The sequence below is a fragment of the Xenopus tropicalis genome, chromosome 9 (assembly GCF_000004195.4).
Source record: "Xenopus tropicalis strain Nigerian chromosome 9, UCB_Xtro_10.0, whole genome shotgun sequence".
Lineage (NCBI taxonomy): Eukaryota > Metazoa > Chordata > Amphibia > Anura > Pipidae > Xenopus > Xenopus tropicalis.
Window position 1 is genome coordinate 36,087,312 of NC_030685.2, and position 23,529 is coordinate 36,110,840.

A 23,529-nucleotide genomic window follows, 5' to 3' on the forward strand; every position below is an offset into this window, starting at 1 on the left:
AAATTTTGCAGCAATAATGTGCTAAATTTTGGAATATTGGTAGTCAGATTTGGTTACATTCAGCTACAGGAGGCTGACATGCACTGATTCTGCATGATCAAACCTGGCTCTCAGTTAGCATTCCAATTTATCCCACAACAGGGGCACTTCTGCCATGAGGCAAGTTGAGAAATCTTTTGTAGGCAGCAGCATCCCACAGTTTATTTGGACAGCAAAAAGCCACTCCATGCAACATTAAGAGCCAAAAATCCATTTCCAGGAAGATCTTTGTTTAAGTCATTCTAAATTGAGAACACCATCCCGAATTGAGAAAGCCAGTCATATGACTGGCAAAATGTCTCAAAGAAAAACACAGCAAGTCCAGCTGATTTGACTTATTACTACAGATATGTCATGACCTGAATAAGAAACTTTCACAGCCAAAAATCTATTCTTTTATTTAAAAAAGAATTGCACTCTATGCACTAGCAATGTCTTCTACCCTCAGCTAATTAAGCAAGGAGGGGCAGGGCTAGCATTATTGGGCTGAAACTGGAAACTTTTGAAGGAAGCATATTATAGTCAGCATGTCATGCTGCAGTCTTATAGGGGAACAAATCCCCTATGGCAGTGATCCCCAACCAGTGGCTCGTGAGCAACATGTTGCTCCCAAGGGTCTCAGAAAAAGGTATTCATTTTTGAATTTCTGACTTGGTGGCAAGTTTTGGAGGCATAAAGACTAACTGTACTTCCACACAGAGCATCCTGTAGGCTGCCAGTCCATGCTGGGCTACCATATAGCCAATTGCAGCCTTTATCAGTCACCCCCTAGGAACTTTCATCATTCTTGCATTGCCCCCCAACCTTTAATATATTTAAATGTTGCTCACAGGTAAAGAAGTTTGGGGACGCCTGCCCTACGGTATAATTGCAAAGGTCTTTTTACATTTATGTATAACAGGTGTGTACCTATTGGCGGGGAAAAAATGCTTCATGTTTAATTTGAAAACTGACCCATACTATTACCTTCTCAGACCTACCAGAGAATCTGTCTGCAATACCAATCTGTTGGATGGTTAACAGTTTTTTTAAACTAATTTACTTGGGAATCTTGACCTTGTCTTAGTTTGTAGAACACAAGTACATTTGCAGTGTGGTTTTAAGGAAAAGAGTAAATGCTTCATGCTACAAGATTTGCACAGTTTAAAATTTTCAAATAAGTCAATGTTCTGGAATTAAAACAATTTTTGTCATCATGTAGATTTGTTATCACTTCCAGCCTGCTGTTTCAATTTCACTGAATTAAAGCAACATGCTGTCTTTCTGGGATTAGGTTATCAAATAAACACAAATGGGATCCAAAACCAATAGGTGCCTCACAGTAACCCTTTATAACGTTCAAATTTGCAACCCTTGTTTCCAGGAAGGTTGTACTAATTTACAAGGAAGCAGTTAAAGTAGACTTTTTGAGCCAAAATATTCAGTGATGTTTTGAAGCCAGTCTTTGAGCCATAACCATAAACCCTGGGCATGCTACAAGCAAAGAAGTAAATTCATCAGGCAAATGCACATCTGACATTTCTGTAGGGAGGGAATGCTAAATATGTACAAATAGGATACAAATGATTCCATAAATCCAGATATCTTCTAAAAACTTGTCATAGAACAAACATTTCCTTAATTGCTTCTTGATAAATACAGATATATTCCTTAACCAAATGTGGAAAGAAACTTAAAATTACCCTTTTGTAATCTCATTAAATGCCTATTGATTTTAGCCAGCAGGAGAAGAAAATAATTTTCTCCCCAACATGGCAAATCCAAGCATATACAGAGATAATAAACATTTATTAGCATTGCTTTACTGTATGCCAGCTCCACAGTGTGGCCACACTAATGATACCTGCATGTGATTTAAATCAGCCAGCCAATCCCACTTGAGCTTCCACACATGACCGCAATGACAACTTGTAGCACACTGTTTGCTCCTCTGTGGGACAAACTACACAGCACATGGCCACAATGGGCAAAAAGTACCTTTGTTGCCAAATTTACTTTTTCCATGAAAATATATGCAATATTTGACACATCTAACCCAAAAGGGATAATGCAGAGTTCTGTATAGTTAGTATTATTAAAGGAGCCCTAGTATCATGTAGGATAACAGACTTTTTTTTTGCCCAACAAATATTAGTTATAAAGGGGCCCCACCAGAGGCAGCTTTAAAAGACAGTAGTCCAATTGTATCCAAACACAGGCAGGATAGAAAATGCACCCAGTGCCTGCACCTCTGGTTGAGGTGAAGGTGTTTCAGCGGAGTTTCAAAAGTGAAAGGAAAAGCACCTGCTACTTCCACTGTTATCCACTGGTGTAAAGTGATCGCATTGTAAAAAAATGTATTAACATTTCAGAACAAAGTACACCTTAAATAATGGTGATAAAACGGATTTATATTAAGTTATAACATGAATACTATTTGCTTTAGAAAGTTATTTAGTTCACCTTCTAGTCACATAATTCTCATTACAGGTACAGGATCTATTAATCAGAATGTTTGGGACATGAGGTTTTCTGGATAAGGGATCTTATCACCATACCTTAAGTTACCTAAAAATCATTTAAATATATAAACCGAATACTGATTTATACAGCTTAGTTGCCATCAAGTACAAGGTATTGTTTTATTACAGAGAAAAGGGAAATCATAGTTAGAAATATTTTCATGAAGTCTATGGGAAATTGCCTTCCTTTAGTTCAGAGCTTCCAGAATAACTGGTTTCCAGATAATGGATCCCATACCTGTATTCTTGTAGTAATTTCCTTGTATTCAACTTGATATTACATACATGCAATAGTACATACACCAAATTCAGTTTCACAAAAATCTATCCATTCTAAAGTACATTACAATCCTCCAAATAACTCACTTGTTAAAAAATGGTCGAATAATTTTCGATCGAGAGGATACATAACCTTTTGGTGGGCTAAGAAATGAACCTAGAAATGAAATATATAAAAAGGTCAGTAATGAGGTCACTAAGAAGATTTATTTAAAGCCATAAAAATGTGTAGTTCCTACCTAAATAGTTTGCCATGGAAATAAAGCACAGTCCTGTAATGTAGGCATCATATCCTGCTTCGTGAAGTTGCTCAGAGGCAGTGTTATAACTTGGAAAACCCTCAGCACTGTCTAAGAGAAAGAACAATTGTCAGCTGTAGGATAAGCCTATATTATACATAAGATTGGAAGGGAAGCACACTTTAAACACAAAGGTAGTACTGAAGTTTTGAATCAAAAGAAGCCATAGCAGAACATTAGCAGCTGAAAATCCCAGAATCTAGGTTACATTATTTTTACTTACTAGAATGTATGGATTTGCAGTTATTTGCACTATAGAAAAATCATACATATATCCTGAGTTGCCATATACAGTCTGATCAGTCATATGCACTTCCAAAACTTAGTAGTTGGTGGTGTAAGCGTGGCCTGAGCTAGTTTACTAGACACAGGGGATTCCTATGGACGAGGACCCTGAGGATTATGGTGCTACATTTAGTTTGCCTATTCTGAAATGTGATCATAGTTACAGAAAAAAGATAAACAGGTCATACCTACACAGGATCTAAATCTGCCAAGTGTGTCAAATTGTAACAATATATAACCAACTTTTGTGCATAAGAACTGGAGTGACATTTGGCCGTCTCATCACTAGTACAGATTCTTTTAATGGACCTTTATTTAGGCAACAAGGAGATTCTATTGCCTAAACTCTTTCAGAAGTAGGTATTAATTGGTTACAGCTAAATGGCGGTTTTCCCATTGAGGACAACAACCCCTGGGACTATTTTGGGAACTTTAAGCACTGTTTTTAGAAGCCCGAAAGCAACCCAATAAGCACACAGTCATTTCCAGAAAACTATGGCCTCAGAAGCTGACCAAGAATTTGTCAGGTATTTTACATAAAGGGATGCTGCTTTAGGCACTTTAGCAACTTTAGCTTTCCTTCAAGCTAAAAGAACATGGCATTTACATTTCCTACAGTTGCCCAGGGTGCAACCACAACCAATTTCCCACACACAATCACCAGAGATAGAGCGCTGACACAAAGTTGCATCAATTTTTTTTGCAAACCTGACATTTTCAAGTTTCTGCCAGTTCAAATTCCAATGAACTTGTCCAACTTGAAATACCGGCACTACAGCCAAAAGCTGACTTTTCATAAATTGTTACCACATTACTATCTTTTTTTCAAAAAAAGGTGGAAGTTTGAACATGTTAGGCAATTTGAAAAACAAAAATGAATAAATTGTGTGTGGATTGGTATGTACTGCTTATTGCCAGATGTAAGTCAGATAGAGATCTTTGCCTTTTTCCCCCCATATACACGGACAAAAAGCAAAAATGTACTGATGCACCCTGGACCTAGGGGCGTATTAACATTGGATACAAACATCACCAGTGATGTCGCCTATAGCAACCAATCAGCAATTAGATTTGAACGGTTAGAAAACAAAAGCAAGGACCTGGTTGGTTGCTACGGGCAAAATCACAGCTGATGTTTTTCTCCAATGTTAATTCAATTGTTAAATTCATCACTTTATGTTTAAAAATTACAAAAAAACATTACTTTTTTTGTCATAACTCCAGCATATTTTTTTTTCTCTTTATGACCAAAAGAGTATATAAGAAAATATCAACCACTTCCCTTTGACATATGAATCCAGTTAAACTAAAATGTGACGTTGGCTTAAAGTAAAACCTGTTTATAAAAACAGACAAATACTGCAATGCAAAATATTGGGCTTTAAATTAGAATTAAAAGCTGTAGGCAATCTGCTCAATACATATTCATGGTTACGCATCATGTTTTGTGTGAGCTAACTTAAGGGTCATTCATTAACCTTTTTAGTGCCACAGGGCGTAGAATCTACGTCCTGGGTACTAAAGGACCTAAGTGCCACAGAACGTAGATTCTACGTCCTGGGGCACTTCCAGGTTTGGGAGAAGAGAAGCGGCTTTTCAAGCCGCTCCTTCGCTCCCCGCTCGTTCCCCAGCCTCCAGACAATAGTCAGAGGTGGGGAACGAGTGGCCCCTGGGGCGCGATCGCCCAGGGGCCCCATAAGAAAAGGCAGGCACGTGAAATCCATGCCTGGATTTCACGATCGCCTTCTGCCTTTCTCTGCTCCCCCCCCTGCTGGCCCCCCTGCTTCCTGCTGCTCATACTCACTGCCGGACTGCTGCGTGTGTGTCTCCCTGCAGATCCACGATCTCCTACACAGGTAAGTGGCAAAAACACACAAAAACACACATACACACACATAATACACTAATAATACACTAATACACACATTTACACACAAACACATACATTTTAGGGGAGTTGGGAGATTTCAAACATTCACAACACTTACATACACCTACTTGCATACATGCACACAAAACACATTTTACCTAATGTACACACACACACACTTACACACTTATGTAATTTTGTAATTTTTTTTTTTCTAATCGCATCGTTTTTATTCCTGCCTGAAAAAAATGTTTTATTGCCATTGCGGATAGTGTATTCGCTAACCGCACTGCGCAATATCTTTTGTGTATTATTTTGGTGTTTCTACTACATTTTCTGTGATTTTGGGGTATTTTACTGCATGTTTAGCAATTTTATAGCATTTTCAGTTATGCATAGTTCTTGTTCGCTTGATTTTCAGAAATGTCACAAAAACCGTTCTGTTTAGCATAGCTTTGTAGTTTGGTAGTTTGTAGTAGAAAGTTTTATTTACCCATTTGTTTTGTCAGAATGTGTACTTTCGGAAAATATATGGTTTTCTAGGGTCTCCTTACTGTTAGGTGGTCGTATGGCACATAATACACATACCGGGTGCAAAAATTGCATGAGCCGAAGCATCTTATGTGAAAATTCATTTGCACTATTTTTACTTGGGTGCCCCTGTACCCCACATAGTTTGGTAAATCTATGCATATAGGGCATCAAACTGTTCAGTAGACCCCTGGCGTTTATATTTAGAATGTTTTATGTTGATACGGTACAAAATGTGGGGGTACATAATGGGGTAAAATGCAAGCTTTGTGACAATTTTCAGAAATGTCATAAAAACCGTTCTGTTTAGCATAGCTTTGTAGTTTGGTAGTTTGCAGTAGAAAGATGTATTTACCCATTTTTGTTTTGTCAGATTGTGTACTTTCGGAAAGTACATGCATGTACATGCCGGCACATGCCGGTAGCTTATATTGCAGTGTATACACTTTGTATGCACTAACTTCCTTTTGGGGTCTCTAAATGCCAGATACATCGGTGATCCTATGCACAATGGGCATCAAACTGTTCAGCGGACCCTTGGTTTTCATATTTAGGGTGTGTTTTCTTGGTACCTAATGTTATGTGGGAGATATGGTGCTTGAAAGTGGAAGATTTGATGTGATTTTCAGGTATTTCACCAAAACTAGCAATTTTGGGAAAGCACTGAGACTCTGTAGTTTGGAGTAGAAAGACATGGGTACCAATTTTGAATTCGCCCGAATGTGTACTTTCCAAAAATATATGGTTTTGGGGGGGTCAATGTATTTTTTGGGGTTTTTACCCCACAGAAAATGCAGTAAACGTGTTGAATTTTCAGTAGCTAAAGAGACCTCTGGGGCAATCTCTATGCACTGACGTCCTTATGGGGTCTCTAAACGCCAGATACAGTGCTGATCCTATGCACAATGGGCATCAAACTGTTCAGCGGACCCTTGGCTTTCATATTTAGGGTGTGTTCTTTTGGTACCTAATGTTATGTGGGAGATAAGGTGCTTGAAAGTGGAAGATTTGATGTGATTTTTAGGTATCACATCAAAACTGGCAATTTTGGGAAAGAATTGCGACTCAGTAGTTTGGAGTAGAAAGACATGGGTACCAATTTTGAATTCGTCCGAATGTGTACTTTCCAAAAATATATGATTTTGGGGGGTCAATGTATTTTTTTGTGTTTTTACCCCACAGAAAATGCGGTAAATGTGTTGAATTTTCAGTAGCTAAAGAGATCTCCTGGGCAATTTGTATGTACTAACTTCCTTTTGGGGTCTCAAAATTCCAGATACATCGGTGATCCTATGCACAATGGGCATCAAACTGTTCAGTGGACCCCTGGCTTTCATATTTAGGGTGTTTTTTCTTCGTACCTAATGTTATGTGGGAGATAAGGTGCTTGAAAATGGAAGATTTGAGGTGATTTTTTAGAATTTTCATAATTTTTTATAGAAAATGCTAAATTCAGTAAAGCATTGCCGTTTGGTACTTAGGAGTTGGAAGACAGTTACCCATTTCGGATTCATCAGAATGTGTAGTTTTCAAAAATGTATGGTTTCCTGGGGTAAACCTAATATTCCAGGATTTTTGGCTTTGGAATGTAAAGTATGCCGTATTCTGCTGTAATGCTTTGAAAATTTTGTAATTTACTGCTGGGAGTTTTTGATCTATAGAAGTCAGAAATCTCAATAAAACTATACATATCAGGTATTGGCACGTTCGGGAGACATGAGGCTTTCCAAATCAGTTGAATTTTTGTCCATAAAATAAAATGTGTTTCTGGTATAAATCCTTATATCATGAAAAATAGCATTTTTTCTTTTTTTTTTTGTATTTCAAGCTCTAAATCTTGTTCTAGAAGTGGAAATACACAAAAACTCAGGTAGATTTGGAAAGCTCAGGTTCTCCTGAAAAAAACAATATATAGTTTGCCTACCTAAACTTAACCCTGCCCCCAGTAAAAGCCCCTACATTGAGAGAGCACAGAATGTTTACAAAACGTCTGGCACTGAGGGGAACTGAAATGACGAATTCATCTGGCACTTAAAGGGTTAAAAGTGAGCTGCATTTATAAAAACATGGGTGTATTTAGTACGCATGCACATCTTCTTTGTAACAAACTCGTTTCATTAAAATGTTCATTGCTGAAGTTTTTCCACTGCATAAGGAATTCTGACCCTGCAGGACAGAAAATCACAACTATGGCTTCAGAAAGATTAAGGAAACTAGAACATGTTAGAGTGCCTATATCCCCATGCACCTCAAAGAAATGGATTTGTGCAAGCAGTGTTCAGCACACCATTTACAACAAGAAACCCTAGCTTATAAGACATAAATATCCTTAACGCAAGCCTGAAATCTCAATCAGCTCCATAACTAAAATTGCAGTTTTACATAATCCAATTACATATTTCAATAGATAGTTGATGGAAGCCAACTGGTTCTTGAATCCTTACCAACTTTAGGAGGTTTGAAAGGAGCCTCTTTTAATCTCTTTTCCAGTTCAGCAAGGGATGTGTTATAAATAATTTCCTACGAACATAAAGTGGGCCAGACAATTAATGCCAGATGTATATTGCTCAATCTTACAGCAAAACATAAAGGTGGCTACTGCTGCCACCATGTGACTTGACATGATTATAACAAGAAAATACACAAGTTTCTTGCACATGGGAGTTTGTTCATGTATCCCTGTGCAGTGGATATTTTACATGCTCCAAGCACAGAAATACATGAGTTAACAGAGGACTCTCTTTCCTATAGTACTTGTACTCACAGGACAGTGTTAAAAGTTAAGTACCCAAGACATAACACAGCATTTAGTGCATTCAGCCCTTCACCACAGTCCTGTTAGTACAAAAACTATAGGAAAGAAAAGCCTCTGCGAACACAAGTACCCCTACTGTGGAAAAGAAAAAAAAAAAAAAAGCACCACAAACAAATGCAATGTCCATGCACAAGAGTCTTTAAATATATTAAAAAGGAAAAAGAAAGTGAAATTAGTAAAACCAATAATGAAGCATCCCCAATATTAAATATTTAATAAATTTGTTAAATAAAATTTACTTTAAGGTCATGATTTGCTTTTTATAGGTAAGCATCAGGCCTAAACAAGTCTAATACATTAGTAGTAAATATCCTAATAACTTTTAATCTGTTACCCAAATAAAAATATGTAAACAAAAAAAAAAAGTTTGAGCAACTGCTTAAATTATTATAGTACGTATGTGTCACAGTAATAACTGAATGCATGTGTCACAACCACAGCAATTTTTTTATTTCTGTTAAACAGAGCCAAAATGACAAAAACACCCCCAAGAGTATTTGCACAGTAAGGATAGCACAAAGCTTGCTAAAGACAGTGTAAGGTCAGAACATACTACCTTAAATGGATTTGTGCTGGCCATAAGTTTCGTATCCAAGACTCTAAAAAGAAAAACACTCATTTAGTAACATAAAATTGGAGCCAAGTATGTGAAAGTATCTTCCCTCCAGCTGCTTTAGCCCCTTTGCTCTTGACAACTGCTCTTTGCACATCACAGCTAGGGGGAGACAAACTTCCTTTTAAGGAATGCGAAAAGCTAAAAATGCTACAGTTTTTTATCACCTTATGTCAAAAAGAAGAAGATGGACAATGCATCTTATTCCAATAGACAAATGAACTTGGAACCGGGTGCCCCTGTAGTGCAAGACTAAAAGGTATCTGTAAACGTAGTTGAATTGCAGTTAAAAACAATATTTTTGCACTGCTGGTTCTGAAGACCGCTCTCTATGTATTGTTCCTTTCTTTGGGATTTTATTGTATTTGACAGCTTTTAGCTTTATAGGTCAAGATATGTTCAGTATCAAATTTATAAAACTGTAAACAAGCACTAACTCGTACCTTGGAAAAACACAGTTTGTCACCTCCTTAAACTCATTTAGCTCCTAAAATGGAAGAAAAAAAAAACCAACATGTAATTAGCAAAATACTATACATAGTTGGGCAACAAAACTGCTATTAAAAACACATTTTGAAGAATATATTAACAGTAAAAATGGCTACTACAAATTTATTTTATTTCTCCCACCAATAGAAACATTAACATCATATCATCTCAAGTTACTGGCCCAGCTGGCAGGTTTAGCATTACCTAAATAGGCTGGCCACAAGCTTCATCACTTTCTATTGGCCCTTTACTGTGTTATTTTCCCTGCAGTTATTTATTATTGTTACTAATTATTGCTATTAATTATGCAACATATTCGGATATACTGAGCCTAAGTAGTTCACCTTAAAATTAACCTTTAGTATTAAGGAGATTGTGATATTGAGAAAATTTGCAATTGATCTTCATTTTTTATTTGTGGTTTGTTTTATAACTGTCAAGGTTGGACTTGCAGCTGCTATCTGGTGGCTAGATCCAATTAAGAAACCAGGCAGTGTTTTGAATGAGAAACTGTAATCCTGAAAAGTAAAGTTATATATAAAATTGCAACTTGACAGGAATAGTTTTTTGAATGCTGGGCTAGTGACTTCCATTTGAAATCTGGAAAAGAGTGGCAAATACTATATAAAAATGTTTTAACTTAAAATCTGAACATGACTTTCTATTAACATAAATGTTTACTTGCCCTAAATTATCTCTACACGGACAAGTGCGGTGAATGTACGGTTTAGCATGGAAGAATGGCTCATAGTGACTATCATAATAAGCAAAGCACTTTAGCTTGGACACTTAGGGGCTGATTTACTAAGACACGATTTCGAATCCGAATTGGAAAAATTCCGATTGGAAACGAACATTTTGCGACTTTTTCGGTAATTTTGCGATTTTTTCGTATTTTTTGCGATTTTTTCGGCGTCTTTACGATTTTTGCGTAAAAACGCGAGTTTTTCGTAGCCATTACGAAAGTTGCGCAAAGTCGCGATTTTTTCGTAGCGTTAAAACTTGCGCCTTTTAAGTGTTAACGCTACGAAAAAATCGCGACTTTGCGCAACTTTCGTAATGGCTACGAAAAACTCGCGTTTTTACGCAAAAATCGTAAAGACGCCGAAAAAATCGCAAAAGATACGAAAGAATCGCAAAATTACCGATCATTATGAAAAAAACGCAATCGGACGCATTCGGCCCGTTCGTGGGTTAGTAAATGTGCCCCTTAGAGGTGCTTGGGAATTAACAATACAACAATGTCAAAGATGGGAATTTGTATGGACAAATTACAGGGACCACAGAATATATCTTTTTAATTTTCCATATAGCTATATAAGAACAATAGTAAACAAAAATGCAACATGCAAATTTAATAGCTGCAGTTTAGCAAAACCCTTACATCAGGCAGCTGGCAGAAAAACTGATGTATAGTGTGCATGATATCCAACAGCATGTTGTGTCCAACTACAAGTTTACCCTGTTGAGACAAGAAAAATTTGTGGCACTTGAAAAAACAGCACAAAAAGCTAATCTAAATTTGCATAAATCCCAATACCCCATTCAAGCATGTACCCAAAACCAGGACATGAAAGGCTTAAATCCTGGGATCCTCAAGTAGTTGTGCATAGCTTACTCAAGCAAATATAAATTGAGGCAAAGCCAAGTTGAGGAAAGCAAAATCTTAGTTTGCTCCACAAAGAAGTAAATACTATGTGCCAGTCATAATTTCATTCCATAATTCTTACAATGCAATGTCAATCTTTAATTTACCGAGGATGAAATTGCTTGGATGATTCGGGAAAACCCCACAGCATCATCTAGTTCCTCCTGTAAACACACAATCGATGCCACAAAAAAGGATTAGTGATTGCCACCATACAGTGTAGCTATTTTAGCTGCAAACCTCTTTAATCCATACTTAGAAAATACAATATTTTGTTCATTTACTTTTCATAGCTACTTATTCAGTATCAAGTACAGAAATAGAGGATAATAGCAACTACATATTGTAGTTAGACTGTATCCATACAAACGAAAATGTTTCTAATTGTGTTTTACGGCATCCCCAATTATTCAAAAACCTATTTACATTTAGTGTTGTACCTCTACTGTACCTTTACTTTGTTCCCTGTCAGACTGCAAATAATAAATTGGCTTAATAGCCTTCTAACACATTTATAGTAAATGTGAAAAGTTCCTAATACGCATTAAAAAAATGCACCAACTACTAATAAAGGGACATGGAGGTCTCATTTAAAGCAACAGATTACCCGTTCTTTTGCTTGTTTCTGCTGCTCCATTCTTTTTCGTTCTTCTTCATCAACTTTACTGATGACAATGTATCTCTCCTTCTACAAAAGAAAAAAAAAAATGTACTTGCTTAAAAACTACTTTAAACACTCTAAAAATACAACTTGATATTGATATAACTTGAACAAAAATACTTTAAATATGGTCTAAAATATTGTTTGAGATGTCTAAATTAGGGATGCACTGAACCAAATTTTTTGGGTTTGACCGAACCCCCGAATCCATCCCCAGGGATTCGTCCGAATACAGAAATTAATCCGAATTAGCATATGCTATTTAGGATTTGGAGGGGGTAAATGTCGCACGCAGTGCAAATATTTTTCACTTCCGTGTTCATGCGGACATTTAACCCTTCCAATGCTAATTAGGATAGTCCTGGATTCGTGCATTCCCTAGTCTAAATATTGGGAAAATAACTAAAATACATAGTGCCCTTACTAAAAGTGTGCCAACTGTGTTCCTAATTAAGCAAGAAATTCTCTTGTATAAAGTTATTTTTCTTTGTAACTATTGGAATTATAATGCACACAACTACTGTATAATCACACACATTGTATAGACACAGATATAAATATTCCTCTGTATTAAGTGTATTCATTTATTTTAATTACCTTTTCTGATTCTAGGGTCTCTACATGAATGCCTCGTGGATACCTTAAAAAAAAAAAAACAAGAGGAGCATAGCACTGATTATGTCTTTAAAGTAATACATTAAAGTATTACAAATATGAAACTTTATTGCCTTCTGATGCTGCCAGCTCCTCACCCTTGCACTTACCTTTTTTGCTGTGTGACGGGAATTGTATAAATATCAGAATTTTGGCTCTTTAAAGTTACCAAGAGTGGGGTTTTGTTGCCACCCCTGCTAACCTAATGCACATGGCTGTCTGAGACAAGGTTTTAACCTTGTCTCATGACAGAAACAGTCCTGATTGCTTTGGTAAAATAATTTAAGTACAAATGGTATTTGGAGGATAGCTTAATTTAAAGTGATGTCATATGTAAATGAATGTTAAAATATTGACTGCACATACTATCCACACATAGCGTAAAACTAAACTGTTGAAAAAGTATTGGTCAAGGCATAAAATAACTTACTTCCAGTTCAATGTCTGGTAAATTAGCTTCCTTTGGTACCTAAAATAAAAATTAAGAATGTTTGGATTAGTAGCACAAAGTTTTAAGGACCAATAAAATGTCAAAATATTTGTTGTTTCACAATCAGTCTTCTGTTGCATCACAATCATTAACTATTCTGTAGGGAGAAAGATTATGTGCATTTTAAATGCCCACTTTTTATTTAAGGGAAACACCATAGCAGGTAAAAGTATCCGGAGATATCCTTGGGTGCAAATGTGAGGTCCTGCTTTCTCTATATATATTTGGGACATTGAAATAGAACAAAGTTGAGGAACAAAACATAAACAATAGCAGGAGTATTAAATCCCAGTTTGGTAAAATACATGTGTGTATGCATTAAAAGTTATGGCAAAAGCCATGCACACAGAGCGGTGCGGATAGGCGGTCGGCCTGGAAAACATTTGCTTTTGCGTTTTCCACGCCGACAACCGATTCGCTGCGCTCTGTGCGCGCACACTCTGGCTGTTGCCAGAGAAAAGAAAACGTAACTCTTAAGTAAAGTTCCAACATACATGAACAATTTTCAATGGTTTAAACACTATTTCACTAAATCACTAAATCACTAATGCAAACAGTGTTTATCCTATTCTGTTGTGTGGTTTTTAATCTTGAGACAACGTAACAGGACTCCGTTCTCCTGGTCAGTCAGCTTGAAACACTGGTTCAGGAGTCCTCCAGATGGCCTTTAATTTTTATGTCTAAGGGCAAGGGCAGGTGATCTCTCAGTTCTGCGCTTTCTGCTTTTGCGTTTTCCAGGCCGACCGCCGATCCGCTCTGGTCTTTGTGTGCACACTCTGGCTGTTGCCATAACTATTAATGTATGCACACAGAGCGGCATACAGAAGCAGATCCGCTTCTCTCAGCCAGGCAGAAAAGCGCAGGGCTGAGAGAAGCGGATTACCACTTAGTCTGCCCTTGCCCTAAAGCTCCTCCTAAATTATACATTAGCTTTACTGGATCCTGCCATGTAGGTAGTGGTATTGGAATGATATAAATGAGGTGCTAACTTGTTAAGCTAATAGGTATAGTACACCTTATCTGGCAAAAAATAAAAAAAAGAGAAGAAAGCTCAGATTCTCCGACTCCCAATCAACTCAATGTTGAAAAAGTTATTTTCTCTATAATAAAACTATATATTGCACTTAATTTGAAGCATTAATCCAAATTGGTGGCAAAAAATCTTAATGCCTTTATTTCATGTTTAAATATTTTTTTTAGCAAACTTAAAAGATATTTCCATAACATGGATCACCATACCTTATCTGGAAAACTCCAGGTGCCAAGTATTCTGGATAATAAACCCTTTACTTGTAGCACAGAAAGCAGCTTTGGTGTTGAGTTGCCTATAAGACATCTTTCCAGGTTTTTGAAGAAGAAAAAAAAAAAAAAAAAAATCCACAACCAACTCAAAGTTTTCCCATCACCATTAATGAGAAACAATGGAGATTACCTAGGAAATGTACACACAAGGAAAGTATTTCCTTTCCTGGATAGAATGACAGATGTTTCATACAAAATTTGCAGCTATAAATATGGCAATATACTCACCCAGTGCAAGGCTCCACATCCATGCTTTTCTGTTCATTTTTTAAAAAATCCTCAACCCGCTCCCTAGAAATCACATTTTCCCAAGATTAGAAACCTGGTTACAATCGTATCAGAAAAACATTTGTTCCAAATATTGGACATGCCAGTACATTAATCCAACTAATTATCTGCATTTTTCCTAACACGTTTTAAAGACTTTACTCACCATGTAAATAAAGGAAAAAATGTATTTAATCTGGGAAAATTTGTAGGTATCTTGCACCATTGTATCCATCCACTACAGTAATTTGCTGGATGCATAATTAAGCCAGTGTTTTGTAACTATTGAAATGTTTTCATTTTAGATAAACAACCACTCACATTTAACCATGATTCAAGAGTGATATTTTGTAAACCAAACCAATTATAGCATCCCATATTTTTTGTAAAATGGAAAAGATTAAAAAAAGCCTTCATTCTGACTTAAGTTCTACTTTTCTGGCATAATGAACGAAGGTCTCAGTTTCTGTAGCCGAGGACAATCTGAGTCATTGTAGGAACCCACAAACTGATCTGCAATTTGGACTTTACCATTTTTGAAGAGGTGGAGCTGAGGCAGGGAGAGCCCTTTTACAGGCATCACCTGGGTCTGGTAGGCAGAAGTAAAGGAGATAAGCAGGTAAACAGATTCTGCAAATCAGTAAATATTGGCCTTTTACATATTTTCCGTTGACACATCATTTACCAATAGCTGCGTGCTCCCTCAGAGATCCACCAGAAATAATGCAGTTCTAACTGTAACCGGAAGGAGTGTGAAAGCAAAAGAAAGAACTATGATGTCTAATGTGACCTAGCATGTATGTGTGCCTTGGCTTGTTTGTGTGCACTGTGAATCCTATGATCCCAGGAGGTGCCCCTAATTCCTCAAATGGCAATTTTCTATTTAGGATTACCCAACAACACATACTACTAAAAAAAAGTATATTTTTATGAAAATGAAAGCAGGGTTGAAGCAGGGTTTTACATATGAGCTGGTTTATGCAATATATTTTTATAGGGACCTACACTGTTCGGATGTATAGTTTTCCTTTAAAATAAATAAAGCTAGATTTGCCTGAGAGAAGCTGTTCTAGCCCATTATGTTATTGAGCCTTAGGGTACTAATGAGCAAAACGAGCTATAAAAGTCAGAACAGTTTAAAAACTGGTAGTGGGTTGTCTGGGCTGTATGCCATTTAAATCTTCAGTGGACATAAAAATCTGGGACTTTGCCCCCATCTAAGTACACACAAAACGTGGAAAGCACTACTGGAGCAATTATTGGAGAAGATGCAGTTTCCAGAGTAATTCCAAAGGACAGCAGAGAGCATTAGGTAGATTTCAACACAACACGACCTGCTAATAAATCAAGGCGCATATAACAAGAGGTGTAGCAGAACACACCATAAAACCATCCAGAACTGTGAAGGCATCAGAAACTAACCCATCCCCTGTCCATCCAGCTGACACCATGGTAAGGGGTCTGTGACCACAGGCCGACTGGATGGCTAAAGAAAGGCCCTCTGCCAATGAAAGGGACAGTGACTGATGGGCAGGAAGGAGGAGGGAATAGGCACAGCCAGCCTCTAAATGAAGCATCTAGTTTAATGTTTGCCCATTTAATCAAGTAATACATAGTTCCAGTTACATGGAAAAGCACAGTCATAGCAAAAAATCATTAGGACTGCCCATTCATATTACAGTGGAGTACTAGGATTGATCCTCCAGTGATCAGATTGCTCTCAGATCACTGGGCTCACAACCTCAACTTTAACCAAACCATTATCTTCTATCCTCATGGTCTTCAAAGGTTCTGCACATGCTTGCATAAACTTCATCTAACAAACTAGTTTCCTTCCTAATCCAAGGACTCACTAGTAGATTATCTTGTTTCAGACAAAATACTTAACTTTATACGAACTGTGGAAGACCTCATGTCTTATAATTGCTCACCTCACATAGCAGAAATGACTCAAATCTAAACCCCTTATATGCTTGGGGGTCAAATAGCAACTTACACCACTTTGTCAATAAAACCCTTCTGCTCATCTGGGATGCTCACAGGAGTCTTTGAGGCATTTGGAGACACATATGACATTGCGCTGGCTCCATTTGACTGAGAACGCCTCTCTTCATACTGATCTCGCAGCTGTTTTTCCTCCTCCTGGTTCAGATATGGAATGCCTGGGAAAGAGTAAAATATTTTGTAAAGCGGTCATATTTTAACAAAAGGTTTTACTCTGTAAAAGAACAAAAATCATTTGTATTTCCCACTTAAAATTGTACACACTTTGATTTTAAGCTCAACAGAGCAGGGACTTCCTTCCTACTGCCTCTTTTACCTAGTGGCATTTAACCTTTGTATACTTATAGTTATTAGGATTGCCCCGTCTCCCCCTCCCTATGTGAACTAATATAGCTCTGCATCCTAGCCTAGCTATATTAAGTTATACATTCACACAAAAACATGTTCTGCAGAACCCAGATTACACCAATGCTGAAAAAGCAGGTATACTGCCCTTAAGAATTTGAATAATGATGGATTAAAAAGTTTCAATAAAAGCAGAAACAAAACAATAGCATGATATGGCATTTAGCTGGATGTGCTAGCTAGATTTGCTTTTGGTTTTTGTTTGCTATGCTTTATATCAGCCAGCATTATAGCTAAATATATATAATATTGTATTATAGAATTTAAAATTATGACCCTTGAAAAAATGATAAAATGTTAGTGTCAAATGTGAGTTACCTATCCATAGCTGGTGCTCCTACATTGTTTTTCTCAACTGTTTTGGTATTGCAGTATACAAATGGAAGACTGACCCAGCCAAATAAGACTACCAGGCAGCAGCACACAACAGACACTATTGCTCATCACTGACCATACTTTAAAATTAGTTACAAGTTGGTTTACGCATCAGGATCACATACGGGCAACAGTATATTGAAGTCCAGAAAAGGAACTTACCATTGCGAAAAACTTTATTAAAATCAAAACCCTGGTTAGCCAGAAAGTCTATACTTGAGCTCTGAAAGAGAAATATTTTTTCCTGTAAATAGCTATACAAAAAACCCTTCTCCTAAACACCCGCAGCATTCTCTCTTGAATGATTGTACATACACAGGCAGATTTAAGGCGAAGATTCAATTCTTTTAGACCAATCTGGCAGCTTATCTGCCTGTGTATGGGCATCCCCAGCAAATATCTAGCAGAAAATCGGGCAGGTTTGATATTCCCGTTGGATTGGGAACTGCATCGGCCATTGTTACAGCCCTTGGTCCGACTGCTCCTATAACCACTGTTGTAATTTGATCATTTGTCCTAAGGCCAAATAATCAGATTAGCCGGATTTCACCCACCTTAGGCCAAATGAGTGATCTTAATGTGTATGGCCACCTTAAGAAACAAGCCAAACTGCTCTATAACCATAATATACACATAAAAAGAGAGAAAGACTCCAGTTAGGTGCACCATTCCCTCCCCCTTATACCAGGTGAATCAGTACCAAAGAATGAAATAAAACTTAACTTTTAATAACTACTAAAAATAATGAGTTCTTCCCTTGAGGTTAAAAATAGTTAAGAAACACAGAGGGTGAAATCTGAACCTTTTGGTTCGTGGAGGTGATAGGGGAAAGTCAGCGGAGAGAAAAGGGTCAATTTGTTTCACATTGAAAGTGCTGTTGTAGTAAAACTCAAGCTTGTCATCTTGTATGACGAGCGAATGTTACAAATGTATCCTTTTTGGTTAGCAACTAAAGTATCTCTTTGCCTAAGGCTTTTTCACCCACACGGCGTGTGTTGCAATTGTCCCAGAGGCTTCGTAACAAATGTATCAAGTTTCTCCCCATGCCTCAGCAAAGCCCATTCCTGCTACAGTAAAAAGCACAGTGCGGGAAAGGTGAAAATAAAAAATGTTTTGCTCGTCTCAGACGAGTCACGGCGCAATTAATCTAACCAATAATGTAAATAAAGCTGCACTGAGGTGTCCCGCTCGTCTCAGACGAGTAACGGCGCGAATAGTTTAAACTAATTGAGCCATAGAGGAACGCGTGCAATCACTTGTATTGTCTGCTATTTAGAAGAATATAGTGCCGAATCTCCTTGTCCCCACACCCCTTGCCAACGAACAGATCACCCCCGCATTTAAAAAAACCCCAAAGCCTCCCAACCCTTCAACACCCTATATTTTCCCCCTGCGAACGGGGGAATATAATTAGACTTGAGATATATCCAAGTGGAAGGTGCAACCCTATTCTCTTTATTATTTTGCTCTATAACCATCCTGCTGCAATTGATTATCTTCCTGTGTGTGACATAAGCTAGAAAACTCTTTACAACCCATATTAGCAGGGTTTGACTACTAGAGCTGATAAAGAAAAAAATAAAAATAAAAAATAAAAAGGCAACAAGGAGAGAAGAATACCACAGAAAATTATTCTTCTCCTACTCAGTAGCAGTTTCAAGCCACAAGGTTCAATTCAAAGAACTTCATCTAAAAAGAGAATTTAAAATAACCTCTTGCATTTACAGAAAATATACCCATGCTCAACATAACTAAAATTAATAGGACTGTTATTGTTAACTTTCAACTACAAAGAGATATTGTCTGTTATTATAAACTAGGGATGGAACATTTTCTTCCCTTTACTCTTTCAACTTCCTCCTTCCTAAGCAAAACTAATGAAATAGTAGATAATGAGCTCTAAGTGAATCAAAAAGTTTCTAGCAGAATATATAAGGAATTATGGGAGAAGCTAGGACCTACCTGACAAACAAACTTCTTGTCTGGAGAATTTCTGTTGAATGGCTTTGGAAAGATATAAAAGTTAAATGATTTCATGAAGTACCTGCAAAATAAACAAAAAACCCCAATTTAAGCACACAAACAGATGATAAAAATGGCTAAGATAAAATGAAAATAAATTATATGTATATATTACTTACTTTGCTTCTGTGTTATCATAGTTAAAAGTGCAAAGACCAAACTGAAAAAGTAAAAACTCCATAGAATGCTAAAAAAAAAAAAAAAAAAAGCAAATATTAAGAGTGGCATACATTAGTAGCTAATATTTAATATAGAACTTTAAAAAAAAAAAAAAATTGGAACAATATTTACAGTGATATTACACACAAATGGGGCATTTACTAAAGTTTGTAGATTGTAAGCTCTTTTGGGCAGGGCTCTCTTCACCTCTTGTATCGATTATTGATTGCTTTATATGTTACTCTGTATGTCCAATGTATGAAACCCACTTATTGTACAGCGTTGCGGAATATGTTGGCGCTTTATAAATAAATGTTAATAATAAAAATAAGGTTCATAGGTCATTTCAAAATTAATGGGTTTTGGGCTTAATTGATTTTTTTACCATTTTATTTTTTTTTTAAATATGTTTCTAAACCATGAAAAATGCAAATGTAAAAGTACGCCATCTAAAAGCTGTCAAGGTCATGTAGAAGTCAACGGGTTTTTCATTTTCACTTTTTATTTTCGCTTGTAAGTTCATGAAGATTCATAAGATAATGTAAAAGTCATGAAAAATTTGTGGTTTTTGTCCTTTCATTTTGCATTTCAATTAGTTTGTGCTTTTTAAATTTGAATCTTTTAATAAATGACAAGACATTTGTGGTTTCATGGAAATGACATTTGTGATTTCAAAAAACTCTGAAACCACTAAAATCAGAATGTTAATAAATTAGCCTCTCAGTTACAAAATATCAAAGGACCAGTAATTCTAAAAATTATTCAGTTAAAAATCTATGCTATGCATTGTGTACATCTACTATACACAATGTTTTTTTTATTTCAAGTGCTTTATTCTACATCTTCCTTCACCTGCTCGCAGCAGCTGGCTTCCAGTTTAAGGAAGTGTTGTGGAGCTCGCACATAGGGTCTGGCATAGTCCAAGACGCCCTATCGTCTTTCTCAAATAGCAGGAAGAGAACTTTATGGTATTTTTGCATAAAGCACTAAAAAATAATAAGCTTAAAATCCATTCTATACCCCTCTAACAATACATCTAACCTGAACAAAGTTTAACAATTATTAGAGTTACTGTTACTTTAAAAGAGAATTAAACCCTTGTCCCCCCTTGCTGCCCTCCGAGCTCCCTCCCCACAACATCTAATTCTTTGCAGAAGCCTCCTTGTATCATGACCTGCCATTAATTTCTGTAAGAAAACCGAAATGGATCTTGAAAGAGCATGCACATGTGAATCTAAGTCATGACTTAGCTTCAACTGCACATATTCCAGCAAGATCCATACTGACAACTAAGAGAAGATGATCAGAAGACAAAAGATGCCGCTAAACTTAGCGTGCGGCACTTCTAAACATTTATAGGTTAGCACACAAGACTTCTGAACAGAGTAGCTCCCCTCTGTTCAGAAGTCTTCTTGTGTACTAACCTGCTATAAAATCTACAGAGTTCCATGCTGAGTTCTGTCCATCTTCTAAACCTCTTCTGTGAATTGTTAGTACGGATCTAGCGGGAGCATGTGCAGATGAAGCCGATTTAGGACCTGAATACGACTGCGCATTCTCTTCCAAGATCTGTGTCAGTGCTTTGACAGGAGAGGATTGGAAGGCAGGGTAGCATGGCCCTTTGTGCAAATTTCTAGCAGGTTAGGACACAGGGAGATTTCTGAAAATAATAGATGCTGCGGGGAGGAAGCTTGGAGTGGGGGCAGTGGAGGGGAGCTAAGGTTTAATTCTCCTTTAAAGCAATGGGTACATGAATGCGAGGGCCATAAGCAGAATACAAGTATATATGCAACTGACCTTTTTCAGTTTCGTATATCTTTCTTCTGGTGTATCAAAGCCATTTGTTAAAGTGCTAACAGATGGACCATCACTTATCCCTGGGGAAGAAAATAGGCAGCTAAGCATGTAACGTAACAGTGTTAGGTTGTGAAGTGTAATGGCGCCCTCCGATCCCCTCCGCTTTGTGTGTGCACACTCTGGCTGTTGCCTTAGGTTTTAGTGCAGGCACACAAAGCGGCGTACGGAAGTGGATCCGCTTTGTCTGCCCTCAGCCTAAAAGTCATCAATGACTATACCTAAAAGATTTTACAGTTTGAGTAGGGATGCACCAAATACACTATTTTGGGATTCGGCCAAATCCTGAGCATTGCATAAAAGATCTGACTAAATTCTGACTGAATAACTGAATCCAAATTATAATATGTATATGCAAATTAGTTCAGCCTTTTTCAGCAGGATTCGTTCTAATCCATGTCCCTGAACGAAACAAATCTGAATCCTTAAATTTACATGACTTTTCATTTGACTTCCATAAAATATGGAAGTTTAAATATTTTTACTACACGCGGGGTTCTCTTAAACCCTCCCATGACCCAAAAAGCATATGCAAATTAGGATTTGGATTCGGTCACATGGTTTTAAAGGACATCAACCCAAAAAAAAAAATGTAGCTTAGTAAATGTAATTGTTATTGAAACCAGCATTTGCTTAACTCCTGGTTATGACTCTCTAAACTATGTTGCAAAAGCCAGTCTCCTCCAGCATGACAGATCTGTCAGTCTACCGGCTTGTTACAAAAAGTCAGAGACAAACACTGCTTTTAAAAGCATTGATATATACAAATTTAAAAGCCATTACAAATTTGTAACAAATATATATTGCACAGATGCTTAGAATTTGGTTCTGCCAGACTAGGTATGCACCAAACCAAATCCGGGATTCAGTGCATCCATAGTTTTTGCACCCAAGTAAAACAAGTTTTAGAAAATCTGTCAAAATGGAGGACCAAGGTCAAAATACAAATTTTTAATATTTCATAGCTCCTTCTTTAAAGCAAAATTAAAAAAGATTTAGCAAAAAAGATTTTTCAAAAGCAAGAAAAGTATAAGTCCCTACTCATTTGTGGGCTTCTACAACAAAACCCATGTCTGATATAAATATTTTTTAAAAATGTTATTAGCAATTCATAGTCAATAAAGCTGGGTCTTCCTTTTATTCAACTGAAGCAGTACAACATAAAGTTAATTTGTTTAGTAATACAGGGGCTTTTTTTGTAATTTACTACATTCCATTAGAATTTTACGCCTACATCTAAAGCTGGACATACACAGACCGCAAAAAGCTGCCAACTGCCCCTTGCAGCTTACCAGCCTGTGTAATGGAACAAGTCTTAACTGTTAAGTATGTTTAACTTTTAAGTGGTGCCAGTCTTAGCACTAACAACTGGTTGTGGGCAGAAATGTAATGGGCTGTGTTTGCATGTGTGTATAGCACATAAGTCCCTTGACTGCCAAGTCAAACCAAGACCACCACTATACACTTTGTGAATGTACATACCATATTTCATGATACCCGCCAACACAGCACTGCCTCTATCCTTTGCAGCTGCTAATTAAAGAATACCCACAGCCACTTTTCTGTGAAGTATAGAAGCAGGCTAGAAATGTTGTACATTAGGTTTTGAGCTTCTGTACCTGCTTGATATTTGCGACAACCCCTTAACTTAGCTTCACCACAGTTTACCAGAGCTCACTGAGCATGCGAGCGTCACTGACACTTCTAATAAAATTAAAGACTGGAAGCTTCTGTGACAATTGTAAAGACCTGGATTATTACAATTATAGAACTGCTGCTACATTAAGTTCAGTATATAAACTATGGCATTTTAGCCATATTCATTTTTAGGGTTTAGTTTTCCTTTAATACTTTTTGCCGAAGTGATGTATATAACTTGCTTTGAATCTTTTATATTATAGTAATTTGTAAGGGAAATTGCAACTTAAAGCAGTTTTCAGTCCTTTTCTATACCATTACCAGATAAA

General features: G+C 37.0%; 1 protein-coding gene across 2 annotated transcripts in view; it reads right to left on the reverse strand.

Moving 5' to 3' along the window:
- The window catches only part of parn (poly(A)-specific ribonuclease), an 83,399-nt gene that overhangs the window by 57,368 nt on the left and 2,502 nt on the right, over window positions 1-23,529 (reverse strand). For both annotated transcript variants that reach the window (XM_012970508.3, NM_001197173.1), the window contains 16 exon segments: window positions 21,506-21,585; window positions 19,669-19,736; window positions 19,490-19,571; window positions 17,690-17,750; window positions 16,740-16,905; window positions 14,705-14,767; window positions 13,115-13,153; window positions 12,628-12,670; window positions 11,977-12,057; window positions 11,477-11,533; window positions 11,106-11,183; window positions 9,676-9,719; window positions 9,176-9,218; window positions 8,249-8,324; window positions 3,059-3,169; window positions 2,907-2,976 (listed from right to left, as the gene is read on the reverse strand). In XM_012970508.3, the coding sequence (XP_012825962.2) occupies window positions 2,907-2,976; window positions 3,059-3,169; window positions 8,249-8,324; window positions 9,176-9,218; window positions 9,676-9,719; window positions 11,106-11,183; window positions 11,477-11,533; window positions 11,977-12,057; window positions 12,628-12,670; window positions 13,115-13,153; window positions 14,705-14,767; window positions 16,740-16,905; window positions 17,690-17,750; window positions 19,490-19,571; window positions 19,669-19,736; window positions 21,506-21,585 (1,162 nt within the window).